This window comes from Lampris incognitus, chromosome 11 (genome assembly GCF_029633865.1).
Source record: "Lampris incognitus isolate fLamInc1 chromosome 11, fLamInc1.hap2, whole genome shotgun sequence".
NCBI lineage: Eukaryota > Metazoa > Chordata > Actinopteri > Lampriformes > Lampridae > Lampris > Lampris incognitus.
Window position 1 is genome coordinate 56,078,274 of NC_079221.1, and position 23,899 is coordinate 56,102,172.

The following is a 23,899-nucleotide window of genomic DNA, read 5'->3' on the forward strand; positions in this document are numbered from 1 at the left end:
TATATGAAAACCACCACAGTCCCCATAGCTCCCGGTGTTATATGAAAACCACCACGGTCCCCACAGCTCCTGGTGTTACACGAAAACCACCACGGTCCCCATAGCTCCCGGTGTTATATGAAAACCACCACGGTCCCCATAGCTCCCGGCGTTATACGAAAACCACCACGGTCCCCATAGGTCCCGGTGTTATACGAAAACCACCACGGTCCCCATAGGTCCCAAAGTGAGTGACGATCCTTCCAGGAAGTACAGAAGAAAAGTGAAGGTACGACTCAAGAACGTTGGGGCGGTTCGATGTGATCTTACCCAGCGAGTCAACTCCCTCACCCAGCAAGTGTTGGAGCGGGGGAACTGAAACACACAACAGCCAGTGTGTGTCTATGTACGTGTTTGTATGTCTAACACACAGTAAAGGTACGGCATGAGGTTGTGTGTTTGTGTGTGTGTGTGTAAAACACATGGAGGTGAAAGCTTGTGTTACAGGACGGAGGTCTTACCCTTATCAAAGAGCTGTGGGAAGGGATGACCTTCCTTCTGTCTGGCCTGGAAGACACACAGGGAGAGAGACGATGATTCTTCACCTTCTCCCTTTCTGTCTCTTTCTGTCTCTTTCTGTCTCTTTCTGTCTCTTTCTGTCTCTTTCTGTCTCTTTCCATCTGTACACATGCACACACTCTGACTGATAGTCATATTACTACTACTACTACTACTACTACTACCACCACTACTACTACTACCACTACTACTACTACTACTACTACCACTACTACTACTACTACTACTACTACTACTACCACTACTACTACTACTACTACTACTACTTTTGGCTCTCCCGTCTCCATCTCTTCCTGTCCTCTGCATCTTCCTCTGTCACACCAGCCACCTGCATGTCCTCCCTCACCACCTCCATAAACCTCCTCTTTGGCCTTCCTCTTCTCCTCTTCCCTGGCAGCTCCATATTCAGCATCCTTCTCCCAGTATACCCAGCATCTCTCCTCCACACATGTCCACACCATCTCCATCTTGTCTCTCTTGCTTTGTCCCCAAACCGTCCAACCTGAGCTGTCCCTCTAATATACTCCTTCCTAATCCTGTCCTTCTTCATCACTCTCAGTGAAAATCTTATCATCTTCATCTCTGCCACCTCCAGCTCCTCCACCTCCTGTCTTTTCATCAGTGCCACTGTCTCCAAACCATACAACATAGCTGGTCTCACTACCATCTTGTAAACCTTCCCTTTAACTCTTGCTGGTACCCTGCTGTCACACATCACTCCTGACACTCTTCTCCACCCACTCCATCCTGCCTGCACTCTCTTCTTCACCTCTCTCCTGCACTCCCCGTTACTTTGGACAGTTGACCCCAAGTATTTAAACTCATCCACCTTCCACACCTCCACTCCTTGCATTCTCACCATTCCACTGTCCTCCCTCTTGATCATGCATAGGTATTCCATCTTGCTCCTACTGACTTTCATTCCTCTTCTCTCCAGTGCATACCTCCACCTCTCCAGGCTCTCCTCCACCTGCACCCTACTCTCACTACAGATCACAATGTCATCCACAAACATCATCGTCCATGGAGACTCCTGCCTGATCTCGTCCGTCAACCTGTCCATCACCATTGCAAACAAGAAAGGGCTCAGAGTCGATCCCTGATGTAATCCCACCTCCACCTTGAACCCATCTGTCACTCCAACCACACACCTCACCACTGTCATAATAATATAATAATATAATAATTATATGGTAATATAATATAAAAGCAGAAGTTATAAATTATTGAGCCATAAAAAACTCCATAGATGTTGTGTGTTCTTCTTGTGTAAGAAGTGGGGTTGTTGTGAAGCGTCTAGTGTGTTGGTGTAGTGTTGTGTGTCTGTCACGTGTCACTCTCAACCTTCATCGCTGGCTAGCAGAAATCGGACCAGGAGAGCTGAGCACGCGAGTGTCTCCCTGCCAGTACATAGCCTCTCCAACAGCAAGCCCTATGTAGCGCCTCCTGGTGGTGACACACGGTAACTGGATACATCTTGGACCCTGACTGAACTACAAGGGACTCGGAGGAGGTCTTGCCCCTAGACGTGTGGTACGCAGGCCCACCAGTGTGTGGTTATTCCCTGATGCCCACAAACCAGCCCCCAGCTATGGGTTAAATAGTGCCACCTAGTGGATACCTCGGGAGAGGAATAGGCTACGGGAGTAAACCCCTACACAACATCAACGTCCACAGTGTTGTTCTTTTTTGTTTTTCTTGCCCTTTTGTATGTGTTTAAGTGGGAGAGTACTGCTGGTGTCGTGTGTGGCTGCCGCTTCTTCCTCTCGTAGCCCCCCTTCCCATCCACCCCTGTATGTCTGCCCCCCCTTCCCATCCACCCCTGTATGTCTGCCCCCCCTTCCCATCCACCCCTGTATGTTTGTGTTGTGTTTAACTGTTGTCTTGTTTCACCCCGTGTATTGTAAAGCCACTTTGAGTGTTAGAAAAGTGGTATATAAGTTTGATTTATAATTATTATTATTATTATAGTTGTGACATACCCGTTTTGCATACATTCTTACCTCCAGTATTCTATTTATTATTCCATTTATTTCTTTTGTTTTTGTTTGTATTGTTTTTTTGTGAGCGATATATGTAAGTACTACAAGCCCTGTAAACCGGAGTCAGATTTATCGTATGCGTAAGCACACTTTGCCAATGAAGCAGATTCTGATTCTGATTTTGATTCTGATCCAGGGCGAAAAAAAAACTTCAGGTCTACTGTGATTTAACTGAAGAAAGTTTTGAGACATCCCGTTACTAATCTCGCCTAGACACTTGTGCAAAGTAGCTAAATCTGAGCGGTCACCAGGCCTAACAGATAAGTAGAGTTGTGCATCATAACCGTAGCAAAGATAAAACATAGAACCAAATATACAGATCATGTGTCCTGAGGGGAACATATATAATGAAAATAAAATGGGGCCAAGAATTGATCCCTGAGGCACCTCATGAGTCAATGGGACAAAAAACTTCCGCTTGTGTAAACACGAAGAAAACCAGTTTAGTGCAACACCAGATATCCCAACCAATTTCTCTTGCCGATCCATTTAAATGGTGTGATCAACAGTATCAAAGGCCACAGACAAATCTAGAAGAACTAAAATAGCAATTTCATCATGGTCAAGCTGCACAACATCATTCGTGGCCCTTAGCAGAGCTGTCTCGGTGCTGTGTTTCTGACGAAAGCTTGATTGGTATTTATCAAATATGTTGTGTGTATTATGTCAAGAGATGATGTTGTGTATGTTGTGTATGTTATAAATGTGATGTACTATGTGTCTCCATATATTCATCTCAAACAGCAGCTGTAAACCACATTCCCCTGATGGGTCAGTACAGATCTGAGCTGGACAGGATTGTTTGGCACCTGCTGGACTTTCTCCACAGAAGCGTAATATTTGGTCCACCAGTCGATGACACTCTCGGCTGATTCATCAGCAATGGTCCTCTTCCGCCGTTTGGACGAGCGATGAATTGTTTCCCTGGTCTCCTGGTTTAACACACGCACACACACACACACACACGCATGCACGCATACACAAAAAACAACACACACGTACACACACATTTAAACACAAAACACAGGTAACAAAAAAAAACACCTAAATACATACTGACATCTATGTTAATAGATGTCAGTATGTAGCATAACATACAAGGGTCCAATGAGTGCGTCTCGCACTCATCAGCTGCTAGCTGATGAGTGCGAGACGCACGAAACAGGCCTGTTCTCATGCTGAGATATCTCCTCCAGAATGGGTGTGTCCTCTACCAGAGGCCTGGGAGTTTGAGGGTTCTGTGCAGTATCTTATCTGTCCCTAGAACTGCACTCCCCTGGACAGAGATCTCAGATGTTGTTCCTGGAACCTGCTGGAGCAACTCTCCCAGTTTCGAGGTCACAGTCCCTAGTGCTCCTATTACCACTGGAACCACTTTGGACTTCATCTTCCACATCCATTCCACTTCTTCCTTCAGCCCTTGGTACTTCTCTCTCTTTTCATGCTCCTTCTTCCTGATTTTTCTGTCAGCTGGGATTGCCATATCTATCACTACTGTCCCCTTCAGCTCCTTGTCAACCACCACTATGTCTGGTTGATTGGCCAGCACCTGCTTGTCCGTCTGGAACTTGGAAGTCCCACAGGACCCTAGCTCTGCTGTTCTCCACCACCTGTGGTGCTATTGCCCATCTGGACTTGGGGACTTCCAGTCTGTATTGGTCACAGATGTTCCTGTACACGATCCTGGCCACTTGGTTATGCTTCTCAGTATATGATGTCCCAGCCTGCATCTAAAACCCTGCTACTGTGTGCTGGACTGTCTCAGAGGCATCTTTGCATAGTCTGCTCCTTGGATCCTGTCTGCTGTGGTAGACCCCTGCCTCTAGGGATCTTGGAATTGCTCTTTCTCACCTTTTTCTTCTTATCTGCATCTGGCGCAGAAATGGGTGGGACTGAGGGTGGGACTTCCTCCTCTACAGTAATCAGGAAGTCCACAGTGGAGCCGGTCTCTTTCTCATGCTGAGATAACCCTATTGGATCAGAAAAAGATCAATCAGTTTTATTGGATGGCTCCAATACGATCATGCGGACTACGGGACAGAACAAAGACCGGTCCATCCAACTGGACAAGATAAAGACACGTGTGGATCTACCAGACAAAGAAAAGACAGAAACATTTCTCTTTTTGAGTGAATACAATTAGTCCTGTTTGCAAATATCAGAGAAAGAAAACATGCAAACTAAAAAGAATATATATATATATATATATATATATATATATAAGAAATAGAACTATAAGACAGAGTAAAGTATGAAGCAGTGACTCTGAATAATATCACAGTAAAGAGAAGTACAGTAAATCCTGCTGCAGGTTAAACAGTGTATATCACAGTTAATGATATTCAAAAATACTAAACAATAATAACAATATTGTGTAAATCTTTCATCTGTATAGTTAAACTGCACCATGACCAGTACATTCTAGACAAATGGCATTGAGACCTGGACTGAGACAGCTCCACTACAGAAACAGACAGACAGCCTTGGAGCAAGGCACTGGACGCCATGTTGATCGGATCACAGGCAAGTGAAAGAGACATCTGGGAAAAATATCAACCCAATGGCTGGAGCTGCGCCCCAAGAGGAAGCACCGAGGGCGGTCTGGCAGGACGCGGAAGCGGGGCAGGCTAAGCTAACTGCTAGCCCATGCAGACCGGCAGTTCCGACAGTCCTCCTGGCTGGCGTTCGCTCTCTGGACAGGGGACTTTTTGGACTGTGTTGTACTGAGCGGACTGTGTTGTTAACCGTTTGTGGGTTGTTGTGTGTGTTTTTTGTTTTGTTGCTTTGTTCTCTCTGTTTTTGTCCGTTTTTGGTAGTTTGTTTTTACCTTTTGTGTTGCACTGCTGTGGGCTGGGTGAAATGGAATTTCGTTTCTTTTTGTGTACTCAAGTACATAATAGAAATGACAACACCATGTTCTCGATTCTTGATTCTGAATCTGGACAACAGCTGGTTTAAACCACGCTGACATGACTGTTTCCATAAACTGTTTGCTGAATTTTATCGAAGTGGGTTAGGTTGGTATGACAACTCGTTTGGTAAACAGGAAGTTAGTCCGTGCTCTTTCCTGTTTTCTCCTGGTTTTATTCCTCTGTGTCCTCGGGAAGAAAGACCTCAGACATAAGACATGTATTGGTAACTGTTGTATGAAACCCATAAACCCCTGAGGAGGCTCTTTACTAGGATTCACACGAATTACCTTCCAGCCAATCATCCCAGCAGATGACTGTAGGAAGAGAGACTGTTCTGGGTTTAACCATTTAACTGAGAACCAGGATCCCTGTTACCTTCGGTACCCAACCCTCCTGCTGCCGCCGCTGATTTGAGCATGTGTGTTTCAGCAGACAGTGGGGGGATCAGAGATGGTGGGGGGGTATATTTGAAAGCCTTGAGGTTGTTGATGACGTGGTTCCCCACCAGTGTACTGCGACCAAACGCCCGCCAATCAACAACACTGATGCTGAGAGGAGGATGGAGGTTCTCATTCTCTGGTAACTCCTATGGAAGGGGAGGAGAGTAGAAAAATAGAGTAATATAAAAGTAAAGAAGTTACTCCAAATTACCTCTCAATATAAAAAGTAAATGTCTTTATCATCCACAGTGTGCTCTGGTCTTACCAGCTCTATGGTGTCCACCAACGTGGTGAAGTTAGGATTGGCTTTATAACTCTGGATGACTGAAGAACGCAAGCATTTACCAGCACACTCTATAAAGACCTGCAGACAGACAGACAGACAGACAGACAGAAAGAGTAAAGACAGACAGAGAGACAAAAAGTACAGACTAGGACTGGGAATTGTTAGGTCTTGCCTCGCCAGATATCTGTTGATCATCCATCCATTATCCAAACCGCTTAGCCCAATTGGAACACAAAAAAAGGACACTTAAATTTTGTGTGTGTGTGTGTACCTGTGGTCGGTCAACCTTCAGGAGTTGGACCTTCTTCAGCTCCCTCAGACCCCAGAACACCACCTGGTGATCACACACACACACGCTTACACTTTTGCATTTCAACCCTAAACTCTTTTCCTAGTCCTAGAACTCCAGAGAGGAAGACAATTAAAGAGAGGAAGATGATTAAAGGGAAAAATCATGGATTTTCAACCTTATCGCTATCTATCAGCAACAAAGACATTCATTCATTATCCAAACCGCGTATCCCACTCTCAGGGCCACAGGGATGCTGCAGTCTATCAACACATTAAAAAAATAAAAATTAAAAAACACCTGCACTTGTTCCTGGTTGTTGTTGCATCTCTAGAGGCAATGAGTTTTTTTTCTGGCCAGGTGATGTATCGTGACATCATTTGGCGGCCTGAAGAGCTAAATATAGCCTAGCAGCATTTCTAGAACTCTAATCTAACCTCTATAAGCCAATGTACAGTCCCACGGTGGTTCAAACTCTCTACCATCATTCCTGTGCCAAAGTCCTCGAAGATCACCTGCCTCAATGTCTTCAGACCAGTTGCCCTAACATCTGTGGCCATGAAAGCATTGGAGCACATCATTCTGTCATACATGGGATCCTGCACCTCCCAAATGATGCACCCATATCCATATCAATTCATCTCTTTACCATACTCTTGGATATGAACACTGCCCCAGCCATATGCTAATGGATTCAGAGCTTCCTGTGGAACAGGCCACAGAGGGTGAAGGTTAATAACCTAACCTCACACCCTCTTACCCCCAGTACCGGTGCTCCTTAGGGCTGTGTTCTCTCCCTCGGCTCTTCTCACTTTACACCACCCACTTTACATCCATGGGCAGCTCTGTGAAAATAATAAAATACGCAGACGACACAACCATTGATGGCCTCATCTCCAACAATGATGAAACCCAGTACCGCACTGCAGGAGACCAAGCTGTCACTTGCTTAATACAGCCAAAACCCAAGAACTCAATATCGACTTCCAATGCATGCCGAATCCCAAAACACCCATACAAATGAACGGAGACCCCATCCCCACCACCCACTCTTTTAAGTTCCTTGGAACATACATCAGCAACAACCTGAAGTGGAAAACTAACACTGAACACATCGTTGCAAAAGCTCAACAACAACCTTACTTTCTTAGGCAGTTTAAAAATACCGAATCAAACATCAACTGCTCGTTCTGTTTTACTCAGCCACTATCAAGTCCATCACAACATCTTCTATTACGGTGGAAGAGACAGCCAAACATGGAAAAAACTGCAGCGGACTGTCAACAAGGCATCCAGAATCATAGGCAACCCACTCCCCTCAGTTGAATCTCTACATACTCACTGGACTGTAAAGCGAGCAAAGATCATCTCTGACCCCTCACACCCTGTTCATCACCTCTTCCAGCTCCTTCCCTCAGGGAGGCGCTACTGGTCACTGTCCACTAAGACTCTAAGACTAAACGCTTCACAGTTTCCCCCCTAGCTATCAGGACTCTGAATTCCTCCCTATAGTCCCTCCTCAAACACCACTGGCATGCATACTACCAGTCACCTAATTGTTGTGCATAATACTGTTTGTTTCTGCTATTGTGTGACTGTATTGTTCGTGATAACATGTGGAGTGTCTGCTGTTTACCGTGTATGTATTGTGCTGCAGTTTAACATGCTGTACCGAAAACAAATTCTACTGGCCTTGGTCGTGTGGCTAATAAACAATCTATCTATCTTTTATCCGTCTACTCTAAACACACTGTTCAGAAATCCCATCCTCATTCTGTCAGCTATGTTTCTGACGGTGTAAATGACGTTCCACAACACTAGCACAGATGATTTTATAGACGATGATACAGACAACAGACGCTCGTGTGCAGCAATGCATTCTGGTATGTGTAGGCAGTGTGGGTAAGACTGAGTAGGACAACACAGACTTCAATATAGTACACAATGAGGACTTTATTGCTTCAATGCACTACATTACTCATCAGGACTGACTGCACATACACAAAACTGTTAGCGAAATTTCTCTTTAAAATTATAGCTGTGGGGGGTGCTTGTGAGCAAGATATGGAGTAGGACGTCTTTTTCGGAGCTCCTGCAGAACTTGATATTTAAACGGCTTTGTTCATTTCAAAACCAATACAGCGTCTCACTAAAACAACCTTACTACCATGTTTGGCTGCTCCCATTAGGGGGCGCCACAGCAGATCATCCGTTTCCATCTCTTCCTGTCCTCTGCATCTTCCTCTGTTACACCTTTGCTACCTGCATGTCCTCCCTCACCACATCCATAAACCTCCTCTTTGGCCTTCCTCTTCTCCTCTTCCCTGGCAGCTCCATATTCAGCATCCTTCTCCCAGTATACCCAGCATCTCTCCTCCACACATGTCCACACCATCTCCATCTTGCCTCTCTTGCTTTGTCTCCAAACCGTCCAACCTGAGCTGTCCCTCTAATATACTCCTTCCTAATCCTGTCCTTCTTCATCACTCCCAATGAAAATCTTATCTTCATCTCTGCCACCTCCAGCTCCACCTCCTGTCTTTTCATCAGTGCCACTGTCTCCAAACCATACAACATAGCTGGTCTCACTACCATCTTGTAAACCCTCCCTTTAACTCTTGCTGATACCCTTCTGTCGCACATCACTCCTGACACGCTTCTCCACCCACTCCTCACTACTCCCACCCACTGTTTCACTAAAACAACCGTAAGGATACTAAAACCTAGATTAAGTCAGGAATGCTGCCTGGATGGCAGCAAACCTCCGAAAATATAAATATAACCTGGCGAGGCCTGCAACCCCTTCGACGCACAGTACTTCAAGCAGGCCAAATCAAGCCTCGCCCACCTGGACTGAAGCTACAGGTATGACCACTGAAGCGATCAAGTCAGATATCCCATCCCATCATCACTGAGGGAAGATATATCTCAAGTAATAAGAGAAGAATTGAAGAAGCTGACGACTTTATGCCCTGAAAAGTTAATTGCAAGCCGTAAGATCAGAAATGACTAATACCATCCCAAGCCGATCTGAAATGGATCTTATGAAGGTGGACTTTAAGGACATGGCGGGAGGACTATCGACATGGTCTGACGAAGCGGCTTCGCTACAAACTACCGTCACCTGCCTTCAAATCCAAGTTGTAAAACTTAAAGAAAAGAATGAAGACTTAGAGGGCAGAATGAGAAGATGGGGGGGGGGGGTGTACGGACTGTTTGCGTCAAAGAACAACCAGAGTCGAGTTCTCCCACGGTTGTTTCCAAACTTCTTAAAGAAGCACTGCAGATGGACCGAGACATAAAAATCGATCGATCACACCGTAGCCCTACCCAGTCGAAACCAGGGGACAGACCGTGGGTTAACGTCGCCAAATTACACTATGATGGGGACGCTGTGGAGATCCTGAGACGAGCCTGGGACAGAGCTCCACTCAGTCCCAACAGGAGATGGATGGCCATATTCCCCGATTACACCGCTAGCGTCGCCAAAGCCAGAGCTGCACTCACGGACGTCAGGAAGACGTTACGAGGACGACAAGGAGTCTGCTACGGTCTCTTCTTCCCTGCCAGACCGCGAACCTCATACAAAAATGAGGAGAGGGAGTTTCTGGACACCATAGAGGCTTTGGAATATGTAGTGAGGAAAGTCATCCCTGAGACGGAGAAGTAATGGAACACACTTCTCCTGCCCATAATAAAAGCAACAATACTTTTGTGACTTCGTCACCAAGTGCTGTCAAGACTTTTACAGGTATATACCATACGTCATCCACTTGGTTGGAAAACTGCTCACTCCCCATTGTTAGACACCAGGTATTGTAATCCAGAGAAACATATCGTGAGTAGCAAAGTAGCAAGCATCGCCAAATTCCACACTAAACCAGATGAGATAGCAGAATCTTTGGCAGAGTTTTACAAATCCCTATATAATACGTCAGACACTTGCACTGAGGATACACCACTTGACACATTCCCAAAAGACATAAAATTGACAGAATTAACAGAATCAATAACTAAGGAATTAGATGAACCAATTGAGGAAAGGGAAATTAAGCAGGTGATCTCTACTCTGAAAAATAATCAAAGCCAAGGACCAGACGGATTTATTAATGAGTTTTACAAAACCTTTAAAGACATGTTATCTCCCTTGTTATTAAAAGTATACCATCATGCATCTGAGTTAAAAGTTATGGCCCCCTCCTGGAGAGAAGCAACCTCTTTCTCTTGAGTTTGATGGACATCGTGAAGTGGATGGGGCGATGATCTGTCCAGCAGTCATCCGCATCGATCATGACTCTCGTTATGTTCACGTCACGGCACTCCCTGTTTTGTACAATGACATAGTTAAGGAGATGTCTCTATTTGGAGCGGGGGTGTCTCCAAGATGCCTTAAATTTGTTTTTTCTGGTGAAACAGAGTGTTAATGGTGGCGAGGTCATACTGAGCACATTCAATGAGAAGCAGAACTCCATTAGAGTTGATGTTCCCGATTCCTTCCTTTCCTATAGTGCCCTTCCAGAGGTGTTGATCCCGGCCGAGCCTGGCTTCGAAGTCTCCTATGAGAATAATCTTATCCTCCTTGGGGATTCTTGGAAGTGTCTTGTCTAAGCAGGCATAGAAGGTCTCTTTTACTTCTTCTTCAGAGTGTAAAGTAGGGGTATAGGCACTCACAACTGTTGCCATCTGGTTGTTGGCAAGCACCAGATGGATGGTCATGAGACGCTCACTGATCCCTACAGGAAGTTCAGACAGGGGACTGATGATCTTGTTGCTGATGGCAAATCCAACGGCATGGATTCTGGGCTTATCAGCAGCTTTTCCTTTCCAGAAGAAAGTGTAGCCATCCTTCTTCTCCTTCAGTTGTCCTTCGTCTGCTTGTTGCGTTTCAGAAAGGGCAGCTATGTCAATCTGGCATCTCTTCAGTTCTCTAGCAATGATCGCGGCTCTCCTCTTCGGTCTGTCACTGGTTGCACTATCAATCAGTGGGCACTCATTCCAGGCTCCAACGTTCATGTTTCTGTGTTTCTGACCGCATGTGGTGATCCCTCTGGATGCGGTTATCCAGTCAGGAGGTTTGAGGCAGGCTATTTTTAGGTCACCTTTTTTAGCCTCTTCCTCAGGTGGGGTGAGCAGAGTGAATTCTAAAGAGGGCTGCTCAGTCATGGGTGCAGCTACCAAAGGGCTCTTTCTACCTCATTCCAAGAGCTCAGCGACGGAATCTGGCACCCACCTCCTGATGTGCCAGCTCATGACTAGGGGCTTCCGGATCTCACAATCCTGCCCCCGGTGCCACTTGCTGGTCGCCATAGGACTTATTGTGGGATGTTAGGGATTACCTTTATGGAGGACGCCTGTGCGTGACTTTAACGCGGGGAGACTGGTGCACAGACAGCCACCACACGGTCTTTGACAGATCTGGGTCAGGATCCAGTGGCATGCGTCTTAAGATGACTGGGGACCCATTTCTGCTGCAGCCTTCATCCATCATCCCAGCCATTGTGTTGCCTCCCTGAAGTCATCCATAATCCTCGGCCTGTTCCACCGTTGAGGTCTTGTTTGGATTGCTCTTTGTCAGGGACCTCCCCCCTTGACCTTACCGCCATGGGTGACCCTACCAGGAGCATAGCTCCAGATGGCATTGCTCTCGGGATCTCAGAACCACGCAAGCTTCTCCACCACGACAAGGTGACAATCTACGGAGAACACACACACACACACACACACACACACAGCTGACCTCCAGTCTGTAGGTACCGAGCACAGGTCTGATGTTGTGGGGAACAGGATACACTCCATCTTGTTTCTCTAACAGAGGAAAACTCTCCTCACCAGACGCTGGAATCTGAAAAAAAGAATAAAATATATATACATATATATATATATATGTGTGTGTGTGTGTGTGTGTGTGTGTGTGTGTGTGTGTGTGTGTGTGGAAAGGTATATTGTGGTGGACACAATATATATATTTTTTTGAGTTAACAGAACAGCATGTTGAGTGTGAATCAGTAGTGAACATGATAATGAAACAGCATCAAACTGACCTTTGTCTCTCTGTCTGTGTTTTGTTTGTCTCATTTGTACCTGCAGTAGTTCGAAGGCAGCCAGCAGGTCTCCTCCAGACTGACTGCCATGGAACAGAGGAGTGTACTGCAGTTGAGGAGGACGATATCCTTCCTCCGCCAACAGACACACCTCGGGAACAGCGACTGAAGAACCCAGATACTCCGCTTTACCCTGAGAGAGGGAGCGAGAGAAAGAGACAGAGAGACAGAGAGACAGACAGAGAAAGAGGCTGGGTGCTGTGATGGTCAGAGACCATCCATTCACAAACTAAACCACACACAAATCTATTCACTATAAATGCATACAGTGCCTTGCAACAGAATTCCACCCCCTTGACAGTCATCAGTAATTTCTGGATTATAAAAGATACTCACACATCTGTTCCTGAACAGTAGTATTGTTGTGAACCCATAAGCTCTGACAGACAGCATGTTCCCAAAGCCAAAATAAGTTATGTTTCACTACACTTTTTATTAACAAATTAAAAACTAAAATATAGTGCTTGCATAAGTATGCAACCCCCACGTATCAATACTGTGTAGAATAACAACCCTTTTGCTGCAGTAACAGCCGTGATTCTCTTGGGGTAAGTATGTACAAGCTCTGCACATTCTTCTGGAGTAATTGTTGCCCATTCTTCTTGGCAGAATTTCTACAGGTCTTGCAGGTTGGTGGGATGGCGCCTCTGGACTGTGATTTTCAGTCTGTGCCAGAGATTTTCAATGGGGCTGAGGTCCGCCCTTTGACTTGGCCACTCCAAAACGTTCACCTTTGTGTTGCTGAGCCATGCCATTGTTGCTTTAGCCTTGTGCTTAGGATCATTGTCCTGCTGGAAGGGGAACCTTCTCCCAAGCTTCAGTTTTATAGCAGACTGCAACAGGTTTTCTTCCAATGTTTCCCTGTATTTAGCTCCATCCATGCCTCCCTCAGTTTTAACAAGGTTCCCAGTGCCTGCAGCTGAAAAGCAACCCCATAGCATTATGCTGCCACCCCCATGCTTCACTGTAGGGAGGGTGTTTTTTAGGGCATGAGCAGTGTTAGGTTTGCAACACACATAATGTTTTGAGTTTTGACCAAAAAGCTCAACTTCCGTCTCATCTGACCACAAAACCTTTACCACATCCTAACCGGGTCTCTCTCATGCTTGGTAGCAAACTCCAAGTGTGCTCCAACGGCTTCTTTCTTGCCACCCTCCCATACAGGCCATATTTATGGAGAGCCGTGATATGGTTGACTCTTGCACATTTACTCCAGTTTCAGCCACTGACCTCTGGAACTCCTTCAGAGTGATTGCAGGATCATGTGTGGCCTTCCTCACCAGCCCACGTCTTGCTCAGACACTTATCTTTGAGGGACGGCCTGTCCTACAAAGTGTCTGGGTGGTGTGATGCAGCTTCCACTTTCTGACAATGGATCCAACAGTGCTCTGTGGGACATCCAAACACTTGGATATTGTTTTGTGTCCCTTTCCCGCCTTCTGCATTTTAATCACTTTGTCTCTTACTTCAGTATTCTGCTCCTTTGTCTTCATTTTCTGATGGAGTTCACGCCCGGCTAATGAACTTTACACAGAGTGCTTTTTATACCCATAAACCAGACCGTTACTTTAATGTCTTACAGGTGCACACTAATTATGTCCCATTGTGTTATCATTTGTGTAAACTTGGAGCTGTCAAAGCACAAAGGGTTGAATACTTATGCAAGCACTATGATTTAGTTTTTAATTTATTAATAAGAAGTCAGTGAAACACAACTTATCTTGGCTTTGGGAACACGCTGTTAGAGCTTATGGGTTCACAACAACAATATTGTTCAGGAACAGATGTGTGAGTATCTTTTATAATCCAGACATTGGTGATGACTGCCAGGGGGGTCGAGGCGCTGTACACAGTTAGCTGACAACAACTGTCATGAATAACCATTCAACCGATATCAATAACAAACCCCTATGATTAATAACCACTATCATAAACAAGCACTATCGATGTTTGTTGATGACATCATCTTAATATTGCATGTTTGGATGGAAAAACTTATGATTGAACAAAAAAGGACATGGCCCCTCACCGCACACACTGTCAATAGAAGCGTGAACAGCATCATACAAACAAACACACGGGAAATGACACACTCACACAGACACACACAGGCGTACCAGTGCGTCGTCATCGTAGACCTCTATGACGATGCGTGGCGGTTCCCGTGTGATGTCCAGCAGGTCTCCGCTCAAAACCAGACTGCCCATCACCAAACACTGGTCCCACGTGGGACTCAGCGTCTGGCTGATGATCTGTTCCACAGACACAACACAACACGACACCAGTCAGTACAAGAGATTTAATCCACACCTCCTCTTAGGTAGGACTCCTGCTGTGGGATACAGGCACCAAACAGCCGCTCATTAACTACTTATTAATTAGTCACTGATGAGCATCAGTAAGCAATCAGCAACTCTTCAGCTGAGAAGAAGAAAGGGGAAGTGAAAATGAAGAAAACATTCAGATTCAGATTCAGATTCAGATTCAGGTGGCTTAATTGGCCTGACGTAACACTGTACATACTGCTGAAGCTTGGGTTTAAACATGGAGAGAGCTCCACAATAACCGGAAACCATTACTGAAAATAAACCCTCTCTCTCACACACACACACACACACACACACACACACACACACACACACACACACACACACACACACACCTGGCCTTACATTGGTGGTGTGACTGTGAGAGAGACAGGTGACCCGAGCGAAGGGGTCCGAAAGGCCCGTGCTGTCTGCAGCAATCAGCCCGCGAGCCTGGTACATGTGACACCTCAGCTGGAACTGGTGTGTATCTGCAGAGGACACACACACACACACACACACACACACACACACACACACACACACACACACACACACACACACACACAGTTTCAAATTGATAAAAACAAAGTCAAAAATGCTAAAACACAAAAATAAACGTTTATTAAATTTACACAAAGCTGAAAAAGAGTTGGGATCAATAATCTACTAAAAGAGCGAATAACTCCAGTTAATAGAAAGAGCCGCCAGCTTCTATTCCTCACCTCTGTGCACCAGGTGTGTTGGAGGGCTCCCCGTGACAGCGGGACCCCTGGTGGACGGAGTGAATCCTGCAGGCAGGTCTTCCAACATGTGCCTGGAATTTGTGCACGTCCCCAACCACAAGTACACATCCAGCTTAGCTACAACCGACCAGCCAGCCACACGCTTCCCTGGAGGCTACACCCACACACACCCACACCCACACCCACCCACACACACACACACACACACGTAATATGACAGTGTGGTGACTGGAGGGGCTTGTTTTTTGTTGGTTTGATGCAGTGTTAACTTCACTGACAAAAATTAGGCTTAAAGTTGTTCACCAGTGACCTGTGTAATTAAATCAAAATTAACATCTGTAAACAAGAACTGTAACAGAATAACATGCTATCTGACATTTTCATTTTTAAAAAGGCGAATATGGATTTGATATTCGGCTTCGTAGTTAAAATATAATTTTGGTCTTCCATCCATCCATTATCCAAGCCGCATCATCCCAGTCGGGGTCGGGGCATGCTGGAGCCTGTTGGCTGAAATGTTGGGACTATTTGAAAGCAGGTGGGGTGATGAGCAACTCAGTAAGAAACACTTTTACTTCATTTAACACTGACATGTTGTATTCAAACCCACGTACTAACAAACTACATACTACATACTCAAAGAACTGCAAACTTCATACTCTAATTGTAATTAATCATGCTATTATTATCAACAGAATTTTGACGGCAGTAGAATCAAATGGTGCGTCATATGTGTCACCACTATCAGGCTGGAGCTCACTGTGCCATGAGAAGAACGCATTGAGGAGGCCTTTGAGAGGAAGAGGGAGAAGTATGAGGGCCTAGTCAGCAACTGCCACAGACACCTATGTATCCTGTTCAAAGGAGGAAGTCGACCAGCACCTCCGCGGCCCTTTTAGTGACCACAGCAGAGACAAAGACTTGCCGTGATAAGACAACCAGAGCTAGCTGAGGCATTTGATCTGAGGGAGCCACTTCTGAAAGAATTTCAGGATATGGTGAGGAGAACTAGGTCCAGTTCAGTACCAGGACCAAGTGGTACACCGACAAAGTTTACAAGCACTGCCCCAAACTGCTACAACAGTTTAGAAGAGCACCACGGTCATCTGGAGAAGAGGCAGGGCAGTGACCCAGTGGTGTTTTGTAGGTGTGTGGATTACTAGAGGACTCCACGGACATCAGCCAGTTAAGAATCATTTATTTGCTCAGTGTGGAAGGTAAGATTTTCTTCAGCATTGTAGCTAAATGACTGGCAGATTTCTTCCTCAAGAATCGATACATCGACCCTTGCAGAAAGTCGGCATCCCCGGGGTAGCAGTCTGTCTAGAGTTTACAGGCATGGTCACACAATTTCTCAGAGAAGCCAAGGTGAACAGGGGGATCCGGTGGTGCTGTGGTTAGACCTGGCGAACGCCTATGGTTTGTCACCCTGCAAGCTGGTTCAGGAGATGCTGGTTAGGCACCATGTTCCAGCCAAAGTGAGCAACCTCATCTTGGATTATTACAGCAATTTCTGTCTGAGAGTCTCAGCAGGGTCAACGCCTTCAGAGTGGCACAGACTGGAAATGGAAATCATCACAGGCTGCACCATCTCAGTGATGCTGTTTCCTCTGGCAATGAATTTGTTGGTGAATCTGCTGAGTGCAGAGGCCCGAAGTCCAAGTCCATGATTTGCCAACCACCAATCTGTGCTTTCATGCATGAGGTGACAGGCATGGGCGCAAGTCCATGAATACTAGGATAGCATCCAGCGCTTTAGCCGTGTCCCCATCCATAGGGTTAGTGGTTGTGTCAGAAAGGGCATCCGATGTCAAATTTTGCCAAATCAGTAGGCACGAGATACATGAGGACAGACTCCAACCAGATGACCTAATCCTACCAGCCATAACAGTTGAAGCTAATGAGGTTCAAATTAGAATCCTGGCCATACTAAAGACATTTAACCCCCAGGCTTGGCTTCCACAACTCAGTGGCATAGTCAAGTCAAGTCAAGTCAGTTTTATTTGTATAGTCCAATATCACAAAGTACCATCACAAAGCCTGCTTGCAGATGTGAACACAGCCTTATGCAATATCTTGGCTGCCACCATAAAAGAGACCAACGAGCTTTTATATGCCATTGCGACCATAATCCTGGAGATGCTTGGGTACATGATTAAGAACACAGGTCACCAACAGTACCCTTCATGGAAGAGAAAGCTAGAAGCCAAAATCAAAGCAGCATAAACAGATGTTAGCCAGTTAACAGAGGTGCAGAAAGGTGCGATGAAAGACAGGCTCTGATTGAAGAAGTACGGCATGATGTCCATAAATGAGGCCTTGGAAACTGTCAAACAAAGGCTCACAACTCTGGTTGCCAGGGTGAAGAGATACACTAGAGAAGCAGAAGCCAAAAGAGTAAATGGCCTGTACCTCAAAGAACCATCTAAAGTGTACTCCTAGCTGTAGAGTAACAAGGGAACAACATCAGACCCACCAAGGGCAGAGACCAAGCGATACTGGAAGGATATATGGGAAAAGGAGGCATTACACAACACCAATGCCCAGTGGCTGGTGGACCTAAGAGCAATATCCCAGAACAAGAACCAGTTATCATCACAGTGGCTGAAATCCAACAACAAGTCTCAAGCATGAAGAGCTAGACTGCACCAGGCCCTGACATGATTTACGCCTACTGGCTGAAGAAGCTAATAGCATTCCACGAATACCTGGTGACACAAACCAGCTTCTATCATCAGGGTCTCACCCTGACTGGCTTACACAGGGGAGAACAATACTGATCGCGAAGGATCCTCACAGGGGTACAACACCTTCAATCAGCCAATAACCTGCCTCTCCACAACATGGAAGCTCCTGCCAGGCATCATAGCAACTAAATTGAATGGGTACACAAGACCAGAGGGTCAAAGCATCAGCTACTGGTTGATAGAGTAGTCACCCAAGACTCTAAGACCAGACAGAACAACCTGAGCACAGCCTGGATTGACTACAAGAAAGTCTACAATTCAAACCCCACACATGGTTACTGGAGTGCTCGGCACTATATAAAGCCAACAAGACACTAATAGTCTTCATCAAGAACTCAATTCAGCAGTAGAAAACAACACTAGAGGGCAATTCAAAGACAATCATACAGGTAGCCACCAAATGTGGCACATACCAAAGTGATGTACTATCCCTGCTGCTCTTCTGCATAGAAAAGAACCCCCCCGGTCAGATCATCACAAAGAGTGGATATGGATACAGGTTCAGAAGTGGAGTTACCTTCAGCCACTTCCTATCAAGCTATATGCCAAGAATGAGCAAGACACTAACTCACTGATCCACCTCACCAGGATCTACAGCGATGTAATTTAGACTGGACAAGTGCGGTCGAATAGCCGCAAAAAGAGGAAAGGTGGTGAGGACTGAAGGGGATTGAATTACCAGCTGTCAGGATAACAGACGTACAGGACAATTACAAGTACCGGGGTATTCCACAGACAAATGGAAACCACGAGGAGGCAGCAAGGAAGTCAGCTACAGCCAAATACCTCCAGAGAATGTGGCAGGTCCTGGGGAGCCAGCTCAATAGGAAGAATAAGATCCAAGCCATTAACACATATGCCCTACCAGTCATCAGATACCCCGCTGGAATAATAAGCTGGCCAAAGGAGGAGGTAAAGGCCACAGATATCAGGACATGGAAACTCCTCACAATGCATGGAGGTTTCCACCCCAAGTCCAGCAAGCCTGAGACTGTACGATAAGCAAAAAAAATGGGGCCGAGGGTTATTGAGTGTCATAACCACTATCCAGGATAAAACAAATAACATCCACGAGTACATCAGAAAGTGGGCTCCCAAGAATTAACTGTTGAGCGAGTACCTTAGGCAGCAGAAGACAGAGAGTGGAGAGGAAGAAGAAGAGGAGGTATCATGGAAGACTAAGCCCCTCCATAGGATGTGCCATCAAAAGATAGAAGACGTGGCTGATATCCAGAAATCCTACCAGTGGCTATAAAAGGCTGGACTGAAGGACAGCACAGAGGCTCTGATCATAGCAGCACAAGAACAGGCACTCAGGACCAGATCGGTTGAGACGGGTCTACCACACCAGACAAGTCTCAAGATGCAGGCTGTGTAGAGACTGGTTTAACAACATTGGCAGCTGATGAGTGGTGACGCACAAAACAAGCTTGTTTTGCTATGTATTAAAGTTTTTTCTCCTACATCTCAATATTCCGCTCCTCATTTGTTGAGCACTTTTATCAACACCATTGACGGTTTCTGAAAAAAAAAACGCTAATATATATATATATATATATATATATATATATATATATAATTATTGTAAAATGACTGAAAGTTCATGTGCAACACTAAGGGTCTACACTTATATTTATAATCTGCCATTAATTTCACATGTGTATCAGAATATTTTCCAATAGAGTTCCTCACATTGCGTCACACCATCTGTGTGTGTGTCTTAATATGTATTTTGGAGAACAGGAGTGTGTGTGTGCGTGTTTCTCTCACCTTAAGGAACAGTGTGAGTATCTTGCCACAGTGGCGGCCTCTCTCCTCTGGGTTGGCGGAGTACAGCAGTTCCCTGGCGCTGAGCCGGGCATACGCCACGCGCTTGTTGTTGCTTAGCAACCACACAAACACATCAGGCAGTGTGTGCTGAGGCTGGTGGGGTTAAAAACATTTTCTGTTCATAAATAAGGAAATTCTTACATTAAGGGGAATATACCTGTGGTAGTAGGGTGTGGTTAAGCCTCGGCTACAAGCGGAGAGAAGGGGGCGTGGGTCGCGGGAGATTAGATGGGATAGTGAGGATGATCACTAATCACTATCCCGTGTGCCGAACTAGCAAACTGCCCTTTATATTCTGCAGTGAGGCTGGGTCCTGGACTGACACACTGACACTAACAACACAGTGAAACACAGACTGAGAGGAAGAAGTCTCTGGAGAAAGAGACAAACACAGAGTGCAAAAAGTCTCTGGAGTAAGAGACAAACTCAGAGAGAAAGAAGTCTCTGGAGTAAGAGACAAATACAGAGAGAAAGAAGTCTCTGGAGAAAGAGACACACTCAGAGAGTAATAAGTCTCTAGAGAAAGAGACAAACACAGAGAGAAAGAAGTCTCTGGAGGAAGAGACAAACACAGAGAAAGAAGTCTCTGGAGAAAGAAATACAGAGAGAAAGAAGTCTCTGGAGTAAGAGACAAACTCAGACAGAAAGAAGTCTCTGGAGTAAGAGACAAACAGAGAGAAAGAAGTCTCTGGAGAAAGAAAAACTCAGAAAGAAGTCTCTGGAGTAAGAGACAAACTCAGAGAAAAAGAAGTCTCTGGAGTAAGAGACAAACACAGAAAGAAAGAAGTCTCTGGAGAAAGAGACACACTAAGAGAGGAATAAGTCTCTAGAGAAAGAGGCAAACTCAGAGAGAAAGAGGTCTGGAGAAAGAGACAAACAGAGAGAAAGAAGTCTCTGGAGTAAGAGACAAACACAGAGAGAAAGAAGTCTCTGGAGTAAGAGACAAACACAGAGAGAAAGAAGTCTCTGGAGAAATAGACAAATCCAGAGAGAAAGAAGTCTCTGGAGTAAGAGACAAACACAGAGAGAAAGAAGTCTCTGGGGTAAGAGACAAACACAGACAGAAAGAAGCCTCTGGAGAAAGAAAACTCAGAGAAAGAAGTCTCTGGAGAAAGAGAAACTCAGAGAAAGAAGTCTCTGGAATAAGAGGCAGAGAGAAAGAAGTCTCTGGAATAAGAGACAAACACGGAGAGAAAGAAGCCTCTGGAGAAAGAGACAAACACAGAGAGAAAGAAGTCTCTGGAGTAAGAGACAAACACAGAGAGAAAGAAGTCTCTGGAGAAAGAGACGAACTCAGAGAGAAAGAAGTCTCTGGAGTAAGAGACAAACACAGAAAGAAAGAAGTCTCTGGAGTAAGAGACAAACTCAGAGAGAAAGAAGTCTCTGGAGTAAGAGACAAACACAGAGAGAAAGAAGTCTCTGGAGTAAGAGACAAACACAGAGAGAAAGAAGTCTCTGGAGTAAGAGACAAACACAGAGAGAAAGAAGTCTGGAGTAAGAGACAAACACAGAGAGAAAGAAGTCTGGGTTAAGAGACAAACACAGAGAGAAAGAAGTCTCTGGAGTAAGAGACAAACACAGAGAGAAAGAAGTCTCTGGAGAAAGAGACGAACTCAGAGAGAAAGAAGTCTCTGGAGTAAGAGACAAACACAGAGAGAAAGAAGTCTCTGGAGTAAGAGACAAACTCAGAGAGAAAGAAGTCTCTGGAGTAAGAGACAAACTCAGAGAGAAAGAAGTCTCTGGAGAAAGAGACAAACACAGAGAAAGAAGTCTCTGGAGAAAGAAATACAGAGAGAAAGAAGTCTGGAGTAAGAGACAAACACAGAGAGAAAGAAGTCTGGGTTAAGAGACAAACACAGAGAGAAAGAAGTCTCTGGAGTAAGAGACAAACACAGAGAGAAAGAAGTCTCTGGAGAAAGAGACGAACTCAGAGAGAAAGAAGTCTCTGGAGTAAGAGACAAACACAGAGAGAAAGAAGTCTCTGGAGTAAGAGACAAACTCAGAGAGAAAGAAGTCTCTGGAGTAAGAGACAAACTCAGAGAGAAAGAAGTCTCTGGAGAAAGAGACAAACACAGAGAGAAAGAAGTCTCTGGAGAAAGAGACGAACTCAGAGAGAAAGAAGTCTCTGGAGTAAGAGACAAACACAGAGAGAAAGAAGTCTCTGGAGAAAGAGACAAACACAGAGAACGAAGTCTCTGGAGAAAGAAATACAGAGAGAAAGAAGTCTCTGGAGAAAGAGACAAACACAGAGAAAGAAGTCTCTGGAGAAAGAAATACAGACAGAAAGAAGTCTCTGGAGTAAGAGACAAACACAGAGAGAAAGAAGTCTCTGGAGTAAGAGACAAACTCAGAGAGAAAGAAGTCTCTGGAGTAAGAGACAAACACAGAGAGAAAGAAGCCTCTGGAGTAAGAGACAAACACAGAGAGAGAGAAGTCTCTGGAGTAAGAGACAAACTCAGAGAGAAAGAAGTCTCTGGAGAAAGAGACAAACACAGAGAAAGAAGTCTCTGGAGAAAGAAATACAGAGAGAAAGAAGTCTCTGGAGTAAGAGACAAACACAGAGAGAAAGAAGCCTCTGGAGTAAGAGACAAACTCAGAGAGAAAGAAGTCTCTGGAGTAAGAGACAAACTCAGAGAGAAAGAAGTCTCTGGAGTAAGAGACAAACACAGAGAGAAAGAAGCCTCTGGAGTAAGAGACAAACACAGAGAGAAAGAAGTCTCTGGAGTAAGAGACAAACTCAGAGAGAAAGAAGTCTCTGGAGAAAGAGACAAACACAGAGAAAGAAGTCTCTTGAGAAAGAAATACAGAGAGAAAGAAGTCTCTGGAGTAAGAGACAAACACAGAGAGAAAGAAGCCTCTGGAGTAAGAGACAAACTCAGAGAGAAAGAAGTCTCTGGAGTAAGAGACAAACTCAGAGAGAAAGAAGCCTCTGGAGTAAGAGACAAACTCAGAGAGAAAGAAGTCTCTGGAGAAAGAGACAAACACAGAGAGAAAGAAGTCTCTGGAGTAAGAGACAAACACAGAGAGAAAGAAGTCTCTGGAGTAAGAGACAAACTCAGAGAGAAAGAAGTCTCTGGAGTAAGAGACAAACACAGAGAGAAAGAAGTCTCTGGAGTAAGAGACAAACTCAGAGAGAAAGAAGTCTCTGGAGTAAGAGACAAACTCAGAGAGAAAGAAGTCTCTGGAGAAAGAGACAAACACAGAGAGAAAGAAGTCTCCAGCGCTGCTGAGCACCTGCCATCTCAGAGTGCAGAAAAACACTTTGACTTTGAACACTCTAAAAGTAAATAGTGATTAAAGAAAAGCTTGTGTTTTCACCAACCCTGTGTCGCCCTCCATCTCTACACCCTCCTGTGGCATGAGTCTTGCCACAATGTTACACACACACACACACACACACACACACACACACACACACACACACACACACACACACACACACACACACACACACACACACACACACACACACACACACACACACACACAAAATGGGTCCATACCTCCTCCACCAGGAAGCGAAGTCTATGTGTGAGTTTGATGGCTTCCTGTAACAGTTCCTTCACACCTCCTGCTTTTCTCTTCCTCTCTGCCATGACATCTACCTCTCCAATCATAGTCTCCTACACACACACACACACA

The 23,899-nt window shown here is 45.2% G+C and overlaps 1 protein-coding gene across 1 annotated transcript in view; it reads right to left on the reverse strand.

The window, feature by feature from the left end:
- fer1l6 (fer-1 like family member 6) overlaps positions 1-23,899 on the reverse strand; it is a 91,967-nt gene that overhangs the window by 16,051 nt on the left and 52,017 nt on the right. The window contains exons 18-31 of the mRNA XM_056288965.1: positions 23,761-23,880; positions 20,198-20,350; positions 15,660-15,834; positions 15,301-15,425; positions 14,746-14,880; positions 12,609-12,761; positions 12,265-12,369; positions 6,510-6,572; positions 6,218-6,316; positions 5,888-6,098; positions 4,452-4,570; positions 3,410-3,532; positions 501-546; positions 310-354 (exon numbers count right to left, since the gene is read on the reverse strand). Of these exons, the coding sequence (XP_056144940.1) occupies positions 310-354; positions 501-546; positions 3,410-3,532; positions 4,452-4,570; positions 5,888-6,098; positions 6,218-6,316; positions 6,510-6,572; positions 12,265-12,369; positions 12,609-12,761; positions 14,746-14,880; positions 15,301-15,425; positions 15,660-15,834; positions 20,198-20,350; positions 23,761-23,880 (1,672 nt within the window). The remainder of the gene's footprint in view (positions 1-309; positions 355-500; positions 547-3,409; positions 3,533-4,451; positions 4,571-5,887; positions 6,099-6,217; positions 6,317-6,509; positions 6,573-12,264; positions 12,370-12,608; positions 12,762-14,745; positions 14,881-15,300; positions 15,426-15,659; positions 15,835-20,197; positions 20,351-23,760; positions 23,881-23,899) is intronic.